The sequence below is a fragment of the Xiphophorus maculatus genome, chromosome 15 (assembly GCF_002775205.1).
Source record: "Xiphophorus maculatus strain JP 163 A chromosome 15, X_maculatus-5.0-male, whole genome shotgun sequence".
NCBI classification, from domain to species: domain Eukaryota; kingdom Metazoa; phylum Chordata; class Actinopteri; order Cyprinodontiformes; family Poeciliidae; genus Xiphophorus; species Xiphophorus maculatus.
The window spans coordinates 10605661-10618960 of record NC_036457.1 but is presented as its reverse complement, the minus strand read 5'-3'; the positions used below and the strand labels follow the sequence as shown (position 1 = coordinate 10618960).

General features: G+C 37.9%; 1 protein-coding gene across 4 annotated transcripts in view; it reads right to left on the bottom strand.

The window, feature by feature from the left end:
• Positions 1-13300, bottom strand: part of stxbp5 (syntaxin binding protein 5) — a 107076-nt gene that overhangs the window by 15501 nt on the left and 78275 nt on the right. For all 4 annotated transcript variants that reach the window (XM_023347670.1, XM_023347671.1, XM_023347672.1 and 1 more), the window contains exons 10-18: positions 12504-12658; positions 10009-10081; positions 9649-9796; positions 8232-8299; positions 7135-7175; positions 6585-6805; positions 3756-3931; positions 3356-3481; positions 2799-2950 (exon numbers count right to left, since the gene is read on the bottom strand). In XM_023347670.1, the coding sequence (XP_023203438.1) occupies positions 2799-2950; positions 3356-3481; positions 3756-3931; positions 6585-6805; positions 7135-7175; positions 8232-8299; positions 9649-9796; positions 10009-10081; positions 12504-12658 (1160 nt within the window). The remainder of the gene's footprint in view (positions 1-2798; positions 2951-3355; positions 3482-3755; positions 3932-6584; positions 6806-7134; positions 7176-8231; positions 8300-9648; positions 9797-10008; positions 10082-12503; positions 12659-13300) is intronic.

Below are 13300 nucleotides of genomic sequence, written 5' to 3'. Positions count from 1 at the left end.
ATGAAACAATATCTCAAACTTTGTACAGAACTCTGGGCACCATTCAATCCATCAGCCGAAAATAGAAAGAGAATGGCAGGTCTACCAAGACATGCCTGTCTGCGTATAACTACAGGTTCTGCAAAGAGAGCATTAATCAGAGAAGCAGTCAAGAGGGCCATGGTAACTCAAGAGGAGCTGAAGAGACTCGCAGATTACATGAAGAATTTGTTGACAGAACAACCATTTGTCTTGCACTTAACAAATCTGACCTTGATGGGAAGAAAAAAAATGCTGAAAGAAAGCAATAGGGAACCTTTCGTATTTCAAGATATCTAGGAAGCGGGAAATGTGAAAGAAGGGTTTGCTAACAACTAATTTGCTTATAACCAAAATGCTGTATGAAGAAACCAAACTCTGGACTTCACTCTATAACCAATGTGAAACATTACATTTGCAGCATCATGGGGTAGAGTATTGCAGCTAAAAACACTGCAATAGTGTTTTGTGGTTGCAAAAGTCACAGTTTAGCAGGATAACAATAATAAGCGTACAAACAAAAAATGGAATGGTTTGATCAAAGGATATTTCTGTGTCAGAACGGCCTAGTTAAATTCACATCTAAATTCAACTCGGGTTGATTTGTAAAACTTGAAAATGAATGTTCATAGAACTCATTTATGAAATCTGACTGAATGAGTAATTCTGCTAAAAGGAATGGGCATATATTTTAGTCTTGATGTATAAAACTGGTACACATCAAATGACAAACCTTCCCACTCCACAGTCCTAAGTATCTCTACTACATAAAATGTGTGGCTGTAACTTGAAACGATGTGAAAAAAATGATTGGGAATTAATTTTTTTTAGCAAGCCACCGTGGATGCAGTGTATGCGTGTCTCATATTTAGATAAGTTTACAGATTAGATCAGGGACTAAGCACCAGTGGTGAAGTTTTCGAGGCAATAACAAGTCATCATGCTTAATGACAAGCTAAACCTGTCATCTTAGAAAAAAAAAAATGCAAATTTGAATTAATTTCCTTTGGGATTTTGTGTATTAATATAGCCACCAGTGAAAGGCTGAAAAGAACAGAATAATATTTCTACATGCTTAGATTTATTTTTTATTACAGTATGAGTTTGTTCAATATTTGTTTTAATAGTCATTTTGTCAATGCATCATCATTTTTACCTTGATCTATAATTTTTATCATGACATTTATTTAAAAAAAGACTATTAGTGTGCCTCATGCAGTATTTTGGTTTCACTTATGTTTTTATGCATCATTTTGTTTAAGCTTCAGGTACACCGTTCATGCACTTCTCAAAAAATAAAGGGGACCCTAAAATATCATCATAGATTGAAATGAACAGAATGTTGAAAATCTCTATTACATTATACTTTGAACATGCATTTGGAATAACAAAACTGATCAATGTGAAATAAAATCATTATCCTATGGTGGTTTGGGATCGGCCTGAAGTTGAAATTCCTCAAAATAAGTCAGACTTGGGCTGTGTGTGACCTTCATGTGCTTATAGGACTTTCCTATAATTTATGGGCATGTTCCTGATGAAGTGACAGATGTTCCCTTGGCGGATCTCCTCCCTGATCTGGATTAAAGCATCGGTCAGGTCCTGGACAGTCTGTGCTGCAATGTGGTGTTGGTGGATGGAATGAGAAAACATGTGCTCCATTTGATTCAGATCTGAGGAATGTACAGGGCAAACCACAGCATCAATACCTTCAACTTACAGGGACTGCTGAAACACGTCAGTCACATGAGGCCTGGCATTTTCAGGAACTGAGGGCCCACTGCACCAGCATACAGTCTCACAATGAATACAAGAATCTTCTCCCGGTACCTTATGGTAGCCCGGGCATGTCTGGCTAGCACATGGAAGACTGTGCAGCCCTCCAAAGAAATGCCTCCCGACACCATTACTAACCCACTGCCAAACTGGTCATGCTGGAGGACGTTGCAGGCAGAATAAGATTCTCCATGGCGTCTCCAGACTCTGTCACGTCTGTCACGTGCTCAGCGTGAACCTGCTCTCATCCGTGAAGAAAACAGTGTGTCAGTGATGAATCTGCCAATATTGGTGTTCTCTAGCAAATGCCAATGGCTCTGCTCGGTAATGGCTTGTAATCAAGGACTCCCCTTGTGGACGTCAGACTTTCATGCAACCCTTATGGAGTCTGTCTCTGACAGTTTAAACAAAACATGCACATAGTGGTCTGCTGGAGACCATTTTGCAGGGCCCTGGCAGAGCTCCTACTGCTCCTACTTGCACAAAGGAAGCTGTCCTGCTGCTGGGATGTTGCCCTCCTATGGCTCCCTTTCCTGGTCCACTGGCCTGTCTCCCCGTACCTCTGCCATGCTTTGGACACTGTACTGACAGACACTTCAAAGCCTTATAGCACATCACTTTGATGTGGATTGTGCAACATGCAAACATGACCAAGATGTCAGCCAGAAAGAATGAGACAGCCTGACAACCACTCCTTGTATAGGAGTTGTGTTGTTAATTGCCTTCACCTATTGTCTGTTCCATTTACACAACAGCAGGTGAACTTGTTTCACATCGAGTGCTGATTGCTAGCTGGGCAGCTTGATTTTATTTACAGACTGTGTTATTTAGGTGTTCCTTCATTTTTTGAGCAATGTTCTATTTCTACATGTGGTGCCAGTCATTTAGCGTCTCATGGAAAAAAAAACAACAACCTCTGTTTAAAGATCTAAAATCTTAATTTAGGTTGGTTGCAGAAATTTTTCCAAACTTTTCATCTTTCACATGTCTTCTTTGTCCTTTACCTCCCGAAGGCTGCCGTGTTTTTCTTGGCGACCGAGGCTGTCTCTGGTAGGGATCATTGGATCCATAAAGCTCCACTGTTCCCAGATTGAGAACTACCGTTTTCTGGATGTAGTCCACCACTGTCAGGCCGTTACTGTTGCCAAACACCAATCTAGGGAGCAATTGAAGTAAAGATGGAGGGAGTGGAAGAAGCACAAGGGCAAGAAATTTAAGAAACAAGGATAAAAACACATAGATTAGAAACAAAGTTATCGACTCATCAGCCGGATTAAAATGCACAGTACACTTAAGATTCTATGAAGAAAAAACATATAAATATTAGAAACTATGCATCATTTTCCATATACATTTCAGTTGTTCACAACTTTATGTTGATCAGTCACATGAAATGCCTGTAAAAAAGGCTAATGTTTGAGGTTGCAAAGGGACAAAAAAATACGACTAGTTTTATCAGGCAATATAATAGCATAGAAAGTTTGTTAATATCAAACAAAACCTCTAGATAAAGACGAAACAGATCCCAGTGTTCTTACAAACTCTCTGTGTATCCACTTACAGGCCGTAGGAGGAATTCATCGCCAGACTTGTGATCTGCTGAGGAGGCTCTCCACTCACCCACACTGACTGGACCACCAAATCCACCTGGTAGCCTGGAGACTGCTTCAAAGGAGAACTTCGCACTCTGTAGAAGAGACAGAAAAAAAAGGAATGAGAAAAAGGCAAAAGAAGAGCACAAAAACAAGAGAAGTACAAGTGGTGCAGCTGGATATGTGTAGCAGATGAAGCTCTGTGTGAGAGGGGTAGATGGGGGTTTGTGGCTGAGAATGCTTGAAGCCTCTGAATAACTCTGTGCAGCTGTGCTTGAGGCTGAAAGCAAGACTTGTGTGTGTTCATGTGCATGCAAGTGCTCCTACTTCTTTCATGTGAGCCCTTTTCTATGCACATCTGTCTCGTACTTAAGGCAGGGTATGTTGCCTCCGTCAGAGTTGTTGCTGCTGGTAGAAGGGTGTGAAGGTGGGCCGCTGGTCTGAGGGGAGGCACCAGGGGTGGGATGTGCCGATGTTTGTTCGCCACCTCCACCATCTGGAGACTCTGTTTCGTTCAGCTCGTACTGCATTCGCACCTCTAGTAACTGCAAACACACACAGTTGTGCACAGAACGACAGCAGAGATGAGAATATATTAGCAAATCTCAGGGTTCCTATGCATTTTCAATTTTATTTTCTGTCAAATTTCATTCTTTTTTTTATGATGGGGGTTTTGAAATTTACAGATTAACATATAAAGTGTTTTCTGGTACTGTAGGTACCACATTTATACTGTGTCTTGCAAAATTATACATACACAGCAACCTTTTCTCACTTTGACACATTATAAACAGAGCTCTGTATACTTGGATCCCCCAAAGATTATGTGCTATTTAATCTGTATAAAAGTAAGACTTCATAAAATTGCTAACTTAACTGCAGATGCATTTATTGGTCTTTAATAGATCAATAAACATGGCTGGCAGGTCAGAGCACATCTTTAAATAATTTCCCTGCTGGGATGAATAAAGTAATTCTATTCTATTTAAAGCTACTAAAACATGAATGCTCGTCTAAAGTAACAGGGCACGGGAAGCTTTAGTCAGAGAAACAGCCAAGAGGCCCTTCATAACTCTGAAGGAGCTGCAGAGATCCACAGCTCAGGTGGGAGATAATCTGTCAACGGGACTATTTATTGGTCATACACTCCAAAAATCTGCCCCTTATAAAGGCCCTGGACGAGGTAAACCAGTCTAGAAAGGAAGCCATAAGAAGTCCTATTGTTTGCCACAAGCTATTTTAGAGTGTGAAAAGGCAAACATAAAGGAAATGCTCTACTCAGATAACATCATAACTGACTGACAGCACCTGCAATGCTAGGTGTGGTGAAAAATTGATGGGTAAGAATGGCCCAGTCAAAGTTCAGACCTAAATCCAATTGAGAATCTATGGCAAGGTTTGAAAACTGTTGTTTACAGGTTCTGCCCATCCACAATGACTGAGCTTGAGCTATTTTGCAAAGAACTGGCAACAATTTTAGGCATGGCTTAGACTGTGAAGGCTAAAATTGCAGCTCAAGTTGGCTCTACATCATAAACACTTCAGAAGGCCGAAGACCAATGCAAGCTTTTCAGAAATATAAACAGAATTTTATTTTAGTGGGGATGATACATTGTACAGCAAATGCAGCTGATATGCTGCACAGATTTTATAGCTATAGGTAATTTTCCACTTTTGTCAGAAGCTGTTTTTTTTTGTTTTACTTTTTCTACTATCAATTTAATTTGCAAATTTATTAAAATTTCATTTTCCTTCAACTGCAAAATTAAGGGGCTACTATGAGTTGCACTGTCATATAAAATTCAAATAAACAGCAGCAAAGTGTAAATGTGACAAAATGTGGAGACATTCACACATGGCTTTGTATGGCAGCACCAATTACTGTTGCCAACAATCCAACAATATCCAGCAACAGGATAATGTGATGATGAATGACATCTGCATGCATTCAGACAGTCGTCTCTGATCAAATGGATTTGTCAGTGATGGGTCTGCATGTGTGTGGGCAGACTGAAAGTCAAAGAGGTCCTCTAATACTGAAATACTTTATTCCTTCTAAGTCCCACTCCAGGCTACCCCTTTGCAACCTCCGCCTTCGCAAAGATACACACAGCTCCTGAGCTCAAACACAATGCCGATAAGCTTTTCTCCTTGGCATTCTGTCAGCCTCATTAGCCCCATTGACATGTGGGAGTTTAGAGTGATCAGTGCCCTTCTTCAGATTCTCTCCCTCTCTCTGCTCTCTTCTTCACTCCTACAAGGTTGTATAGAAGTTTGGCCTTATGCAAAAAAACAAACAAACAAAACAAAACAAAAAAAAAAACACTTTTCCAGCTATATCCTCATATCTAGCCCTGATTCCACACTGCAGCATTTGTGAGGTGGGAGAAGAGTGTGTAAGTTTGATCAGGCTCTTTAAATTCATGAATGCTTTTTGAGGGTTTTAAATATTTATGACAAACAGTTCTGAACTTAAAAAAAAGAGGGCATCAGTGAGATGCATCACAGCACTGCCCACACACTGTGATTGAAAAGAGCCAGGTGCAGCAACAGCACAGAGAATAGATTTAACTGCATTTGTTTTTATTCAGCTAAACACAGACTCCCACTGCACTGCCATTAACACTTAGGTTGCTATCAAAGAAGATTATAACGTTGCTTTAGCTTTGCTTGCTTCACTGCTGTCTGTTGGCATGGCAACCTTACTGCCTCTGAGTGTGTGTGTGTATTGTTTATATGCCTAAGCGTCTTAAATCGGGACAGGGACTGAGAGTCGAAAGCAAATCACAAGAAAACAAGGGTTGTGTTTGGTGATGGAGATTGTTTCAATTACCTTGTTTTGCTGAACACAGGTTTTCATTTTTTTGTTTTTTTCCCCAGAAAATCAAAACTTTTCAAGACTCAGCTTTGCAGACCTTTTTGTCATTTATGTGCATTTCCAAATATAGAAGACTCAAGTTCTGCATGAATTTATGACAAACATATCTATGATGAGAAGGATTTAAATATTGATCTTGACAAAACAAAAAGTGGGAGAAGGAAAGAAAGAAGGAAGACATGGAAATAATGGAACTGATAATCCAATTCTTTTTCAAACTGTGTAGGAACTCTGTTGTGTCTGCATGCTTGCACTGCTGCAACTGACTTTTTGAAAAGCAGAAAGCAACATTTAAAATAAAGGCAACAACTGGAACCCACCTGCACCACCTCAGTAGTTACTTCGAGCTTGCTGAAGCGGTAGATGATAACATTGGCTGACACTCCGGCCACACAGAGCATCCTGCTCTCAGGGCACCAGGCCATAATCTGAATGGCAAAGGGATCTTCGTCCGACACCTCAGTGCTGCCCTTGTCTTCCTTGGATCGGTTCCTGTCAAAAACCTTTGCCGTTTTTAGCTTATAGAGCACCTGGAGCATTACTGAAAAGGCCAAGAAAAAAAACATAAGTTGCAGTGTCAGAAAGATAAAGACTCAGAACTGAACGAGGGCTTTATTCACTATATTCAATTCTGTGAGAACAAACCAAAAATAATCTATAACATTGAATATCTTAGATGTTCTCTCAACATCTAATGTACCAAAACAAAATTTTGGTACATTTTGGCTCAAATGTACCAAAATGTACAAAATTTTGGTACATTTGAGCCAAAATCTACCTCTTTGACTCAAAGTTCTATTTTAACAAAATGATATTCTAAAAAAATAAACAGAAAGCACGATGCTCAGGTTAACAGTGGGAATAACGTACTTGCAGAGGCATCCCAGAACTTCACTGTTCCATCAGCATGACTGGAATAAAAAAAAAAAAGACATTTTGTGGAAGAATAACAGGAAGAAAGTCAATACTGACAATCACAAAAACTCTAGCTAGAGGTTTGCCACAAATTGATAGGAGACAGGGCCAAAATCTGTAAGAAAGTGATCTGGTGAGATGAGGCTGAAACCAAACCTTTTGGCCTACATACAGAATAACGTGTGTGGTGGAAAAATAATGTGGCATATCATCCTCAGCATTTTTTTCCTATTTTAAAACATGATGCTGGCAGCCTTATGTTGTGAGGGTTGCTTTTTGTAAAACAGGAACATGGATGTTTTTTGCAGTTGAGTTTAATGTTGGAGCTAAATGCAGGGTAGTCCCTGAGCGAAACCTGTTGCAAAAGAGAGCGAGCGGGGGGAGGTTAATCTTTCCACAAGACAACTAAACATCTGGCCAGACCAACAATGGAATGATTAGATCACTGTATGTCAGAATGGTCAAATCCAGACCAACCAAAAATCCCATTGTGAATATGAGGCAATACTTTAGAAGCTTTATGCTGGAATGAAAGAAAGGAAACAAGTAATAAAAATAAGCATTCTGCCCCACAATTCTGTCCTGTTTGAGATTTAAGGTTGTAATGAAAATAGAAATAAGAATTTATTGTTTGTCACTGTACATATGTACTATGAGATTAAATTTGATGAAAATGTGTAAAAAGGTTCATGGCATATTATTATTTTTTTCTTTTCACTGCATACTACTGTATTATTTCTTTATACTGACCAAGAACCTTTCAACTTCACAAATGTTAATGTGGTTTGATTCATTGATTTTCATTCATTTATCCAGCCAGTCATAGAGGTGAACAGAAAGGAATAAGAGAAGAGTTCTTAGTGTCACCTGTGCAGTGTGACTGATCTGTTAGAAAACCCTGCTTCTGCTGAACGCATAAAAAAAAAAATCTAACTTAGGAGGCCGCTGCGAAGGAAAATGTAAAAATCGTTCTTACTGAGTTGACCTAAAGAGTGCAGTTAAGGTGGACAATAATCGCAGCATCTCGTCAGTGACAGTGCTTTTCATCTTACCCGGTGATGATGATCTCGGAGTAGCTCTGTGTGCCCTGTCCCCAGTTTCCACCACTAATAGGCCACTCCTTGATGAAGAGAGGACACACACATTAGTTAACAGGTATGTCAATGAACAGCTGTCGCTGTACACGCCACTTCTGCACAGAGATGTCATGATGAACATCTCCATGTGTGAATTTACAGATGGTAACACGCACAGAGTCTTTCGGCATCTCTCACAGTGTGTCTTGCAATAACACATTATACACCTCTGTGAGAGATTGTGTGTGTGTCAGTGGGGGGTCAGGCTCTCAAGTCTTCGACACATACAAAGGTCACCAGTATGACTCATAGTGATCTTCATATGAGAAGGCCCCCCTGCAGCTCAGTGAAGCTTTTCTTCAGCAGAAAAAAAAATGAAGAGGGTAGGCTGCCAGTTCAGGTCAGTGCATTCTGACATTTCCAACAGAAAGCCAAACAAGGCGACAAGGAAAAGAACATAAGCATACATAATGGCTGAAAGAGCAGGAGGGGGGTCTGTCTGGTATGATATAAGAAAGGAAGAAGAGAATGAGAGGAGACTGGAGGTGTGCAGAAAGAAAACTAGAATTGCTGAGCAGTAGTAGATTTATGCATATCTTGCTTTATGACGACATTAATTAATATTACTTTAGTTATAATTAAACTGTTGAGATTTTGTTGGAGTTCAATTTGTAGTTACATAAAACTGCCCTTTATCCTTGCAACTTTATTGTTTTTGGAGTATGGCATAAAGGTTAGAGGGTGTTTCTTAAAAAATAATTTACATACATAATTTGTATATTATGAGTCAGTAAGGTATAAAGGGTAAAAATTAAAATCAGCACATTTTATAACTCCCTGGTTTGAAATAAAGTCTAAACTGCTACATCTATGAGTCTAAAATATTAACTGAGCGATGTAAATAGGTACATTTTTTCAATACTTGCTGATTACAACTAGACACAGTATAAAAATTGTAATTGGAAAACTTGATAAACAAATTATTCTGTTCATTCTGGTTCAATTATTTTTCTCTAAATATATCAAATCCTTAATTAATTAATTTTTTGGTATTTACTCAGGTTTTCTTTGACTCCTAGTAAAATATGTCTCATGATCTGAAACAGTAAAGTGACAAAAAAAGAAAGTATACTGTATGTATAAGCAAATATAAAAGGGATAAGTGTCTTAAAGTCACTGTAAATGCTGCTTTACTGATTCATACAATATAAACGTACTGATCATACCGAGAATGAAAATGCATGTCCTGCAGATGTGTTGCCCACAGGATCTCTGTGATTTATTTTCCTTCTCTGAGGAGGCTTTTACAGTTATGTTTTTCCTTTTACTCTTTGATATTGAACAAAGAAAGAGGCCTTTATCAATGAGATGTGGTAGCTGTTCTTTACGGTACCTTTTTGCTGTAACCCTGTCGCTTTTGCCGCGAACCAACAGAGTAAAGTGCAGGAATCAGGTCCACAGGGCAGTCGGCAAAGTACTCACAGCAGGTTACAGGAGACTCGTGGATCGTTAGAGGATATGGGTTCTCGAATATGGGGTAACTGTTAACAAGAATGGAACAAACACTGATCACACAACTTGTTATGCATGAAGTGTTTCCACATTAACAGAAGTGGTAAATGCTTGCTTTATGTACATTACATTTTGGAATATGACAAGAAAAGAGAACAATAAATGGAAACAGAGATTCTCCCAGGTCAACTTTAGTGGTTAAAGCAGCGTTAACTAATGTAGTTAAGAAAGTAAGACTTACCCATTTTGTGCAAGGTCGATCACCACTAAATCTTTTTCTAACAGGACCACCACAGCATAAGGCTCCTGAAAATCTGTAAAAGGTAACAGATATAATCATTTATTAAACACTTGGGAGAACTCCCCTGATTCTTACAAACCACATAAAAAAAATTGTCATGGAAAATTCAAACTGGATCAGTCTGTGTTTTATCTGGATAACCCGTCTTGAAAAGAGTTTCAGAAATTTTGATTATAGATTTTTATGAAAACATGTAATCTATGAACAATTCACAGGCCCAACATTGTAGCTAATATACCGGCACCCCATTCAAGCTTGTTTTTGTAGTGAATGTATGCAAATATTTAATCTTTAGAGACAACAGCGATCACTAAGCTGTTCCGTGCTGACAGCTGCTTAATGACATCAGCCTAGAGTTATGAGCCTATTTTTAGGGGACCTTGAAAAAGTTTATTTTTTCCTTTTTTTCTTATAAAGGAATAAAAGCACAAACCTGTCTTTTTAGCATTAAATTGCTTTTTGGCTTCAAGCTTTCTCTAAACCTTATAATAAATTGGTAACACTTTATTTGAAGGGGTGTCCATAAGACTGACATAAACTATCATAAACATGACATAACACCTGTCATGAACATGCAAAGGTGCACTAAAGGTTGCATTAAAAGTTCATTAAAAGTGTAAATTTTGCATGAATCAGTAAATAATGTTACTTTTAATGCAAAGCTCCATTAAAACTTTCATTAAAAGTCAATTAAATGCATCAACTTTGCATTAAAAAAGTCATTATTCACCAAATGACACTTCATACAACAGTCTTAAGCATTCCTTTAGAGTCCTACATATTTATGACAGGTGTTGTGTCATGTGTAAGACAGTGTCATGTCAGTCTTATACAGGTAAGCTTCTAATAAAGTGTTACCTACAAATCTAAGTAGTATTGCATTGTAGGTTCATTTTCATCATAGATACATCTGCTTGTTACACTGGAATGTCTGAAATGGAGGTAGCTTTACAAACATTTCCACTTAAAAAAGTAAGTGGAAATCCAAAAATACTGGGTTTCCAAATTTTCTGAAGTATATAACATTGATAATGATTGTCATCCTGGAATTAGTTCAAGTTATACATGTTATATTAAAAAATGTAAATCAGACAAGTAAAAAGCATAAAATAGGAATGTTCTGAGTGGCTTGATCAAGGTTGCAGTCCAACAAAAAACATTTTTAAATGTTTGTTTTTGAACTTCTTGTACTTCTTTGAAATTATATGCAAATTTCATCCATAATATTACCAAAAATCTGTGTGGTTGTTTATAAAATTTCCATGTTCATAATATAAAAAATGTTAGAAAGGCTATGCAAATCAGTTTGAAGACAAGAGAAGGCCATTCCTGACAATATAAGTGTTTTAATTTAAAAGTGAACTTTTTCTGTAATTCTTATCTGAATGTACAATGAGTTATGGTACCAACAAAATGATCAATGAGTCAAAACAGAAGTAACATGCTTCTGCAAATTGCTCTGCATGAAGAAATAATGTCAACAGGAGCAAAATTTAAACTGATTAAAGACTGGCTGAAGGTTTTGAGTCAGATATATTCAGGAATAAATTAAAATTTTTTAGATTTTAGTTGAGTTCTCATCAGAGCACATTAAATTTGGTTAATAGAGCAATGTTTTAATGCTGACCTGTTTGGCTGTGCAGGGACGATATTAATGAATATTTACAGGATCAGAGTGACACATGAACATCAACAACAACAAAAAAAAACTATGTTAATGATTATTGGGCCATGCCAGCAGAAACATGTCTTTTGAATGCGTATAAACTAATATGATGCATGGGACTGTGGAAGCCATTTATTTTCACCCTCCAGTGTTATTACATTTAGGAATACTGCATGTTCTGAAGCCAATTGTTGTACCGTATAAACAGATGCTGCAATTTAATGAGGATTTAAGTGCACACAATCACACACTATCAGCAGACATGTCTTGTGCAGCAACAGAAACCCAGTTGTGACCATCACCAGATAAAAAGCAGTGGATGGTGCTATCAGGTTCCCAGCGATTTAATGAACTGTTACATAATCTACTAATCCTCCCTCAAACTGTACATGTGGCACATTACATAGCAGCAGAGATTACACCCAGGATTACACACATTCAGCACCCCATGTCGTTTAGCAAAGGCTGGACTTGTTTAAACTGTTGACGCACCAGCATTGGAAAGAAGATCATTTAATTCTGATGGAAGCCTTTTATGTACGAAGGTATGAAATTAAAATGTAATGTAATATTTTGTTGTTCAGATAATGAAAGAGAGGTAGAATCCATTCCGTTGGGAAATTTATTGCAGCAGTAACACAATGCTACAAGCAATCTGACATAATTAAAAAAAAGTAGAGGTATGTGTGTGTGTGTTTGAATCCACAAGGAGCATGAAAATACTGCTTACAGATGTGCCGAAAGTTTGCCAATTTTGACCAAAACTTACCATTAGGATATGGTGTCTCACATAGTGTGAGGAAGTCTACGATAGGATAATCCATCTCCAGCACAGCAATACTCTTTCCATGCATAACTGTCAGACATGGCCTCCGTCCCACCGTGTCGTAGGACAGACCACCAGAGAATATAATGAAAGGGTCCCTGGATATTATAAGAAGAAGCATAGTAACAATATTTCGTCAAACTATTGCAACAGTTTGAATCAAGATGTACCAATATTTTTAATAAATCAATAAATTTATAGATCCCAATCCAAGTGCAGAGCCAACAAGTTTCTCACTCTATAACTAGCATAGGGTAACTGCTATGCCTTTACCCCACCTGTTGCGGCACGTTGCTGCTCAGATGGTTGAAAGAAAGCTGCTACACGTTTTCTATGTTTGCAACAATAATGGATGGAAATATTTCCCTTAGGAAAAACCACAATCATGTTGTGAAAACTACTGAGCAAACCTTGTCACTCTTGTTAAGGTAAGTGCATTTTTAAAACTGACCAGCTATACCTGATATGTCTGTCCAGAGGTTTTCTGCAAGATTGTCAATAACATTAGTCACCTTAATATTAGGTAATTAAAAAAAAACTTCAGGTTAAAATCTCAAATATAAATAGATAGACAAATAGAGGCTTAAGTATTTTAAACATTGCGTATTTAACAAACTGGGTACATATAATTAAAGTCACACTGCTAGACTGTACCATAATTGGTTTAGCTAAAGAGAAACATATTTTTTTCAGAAACTTTATTCTATAAAACTTTACTAAGCTGGCAAATTCAGCTTAGT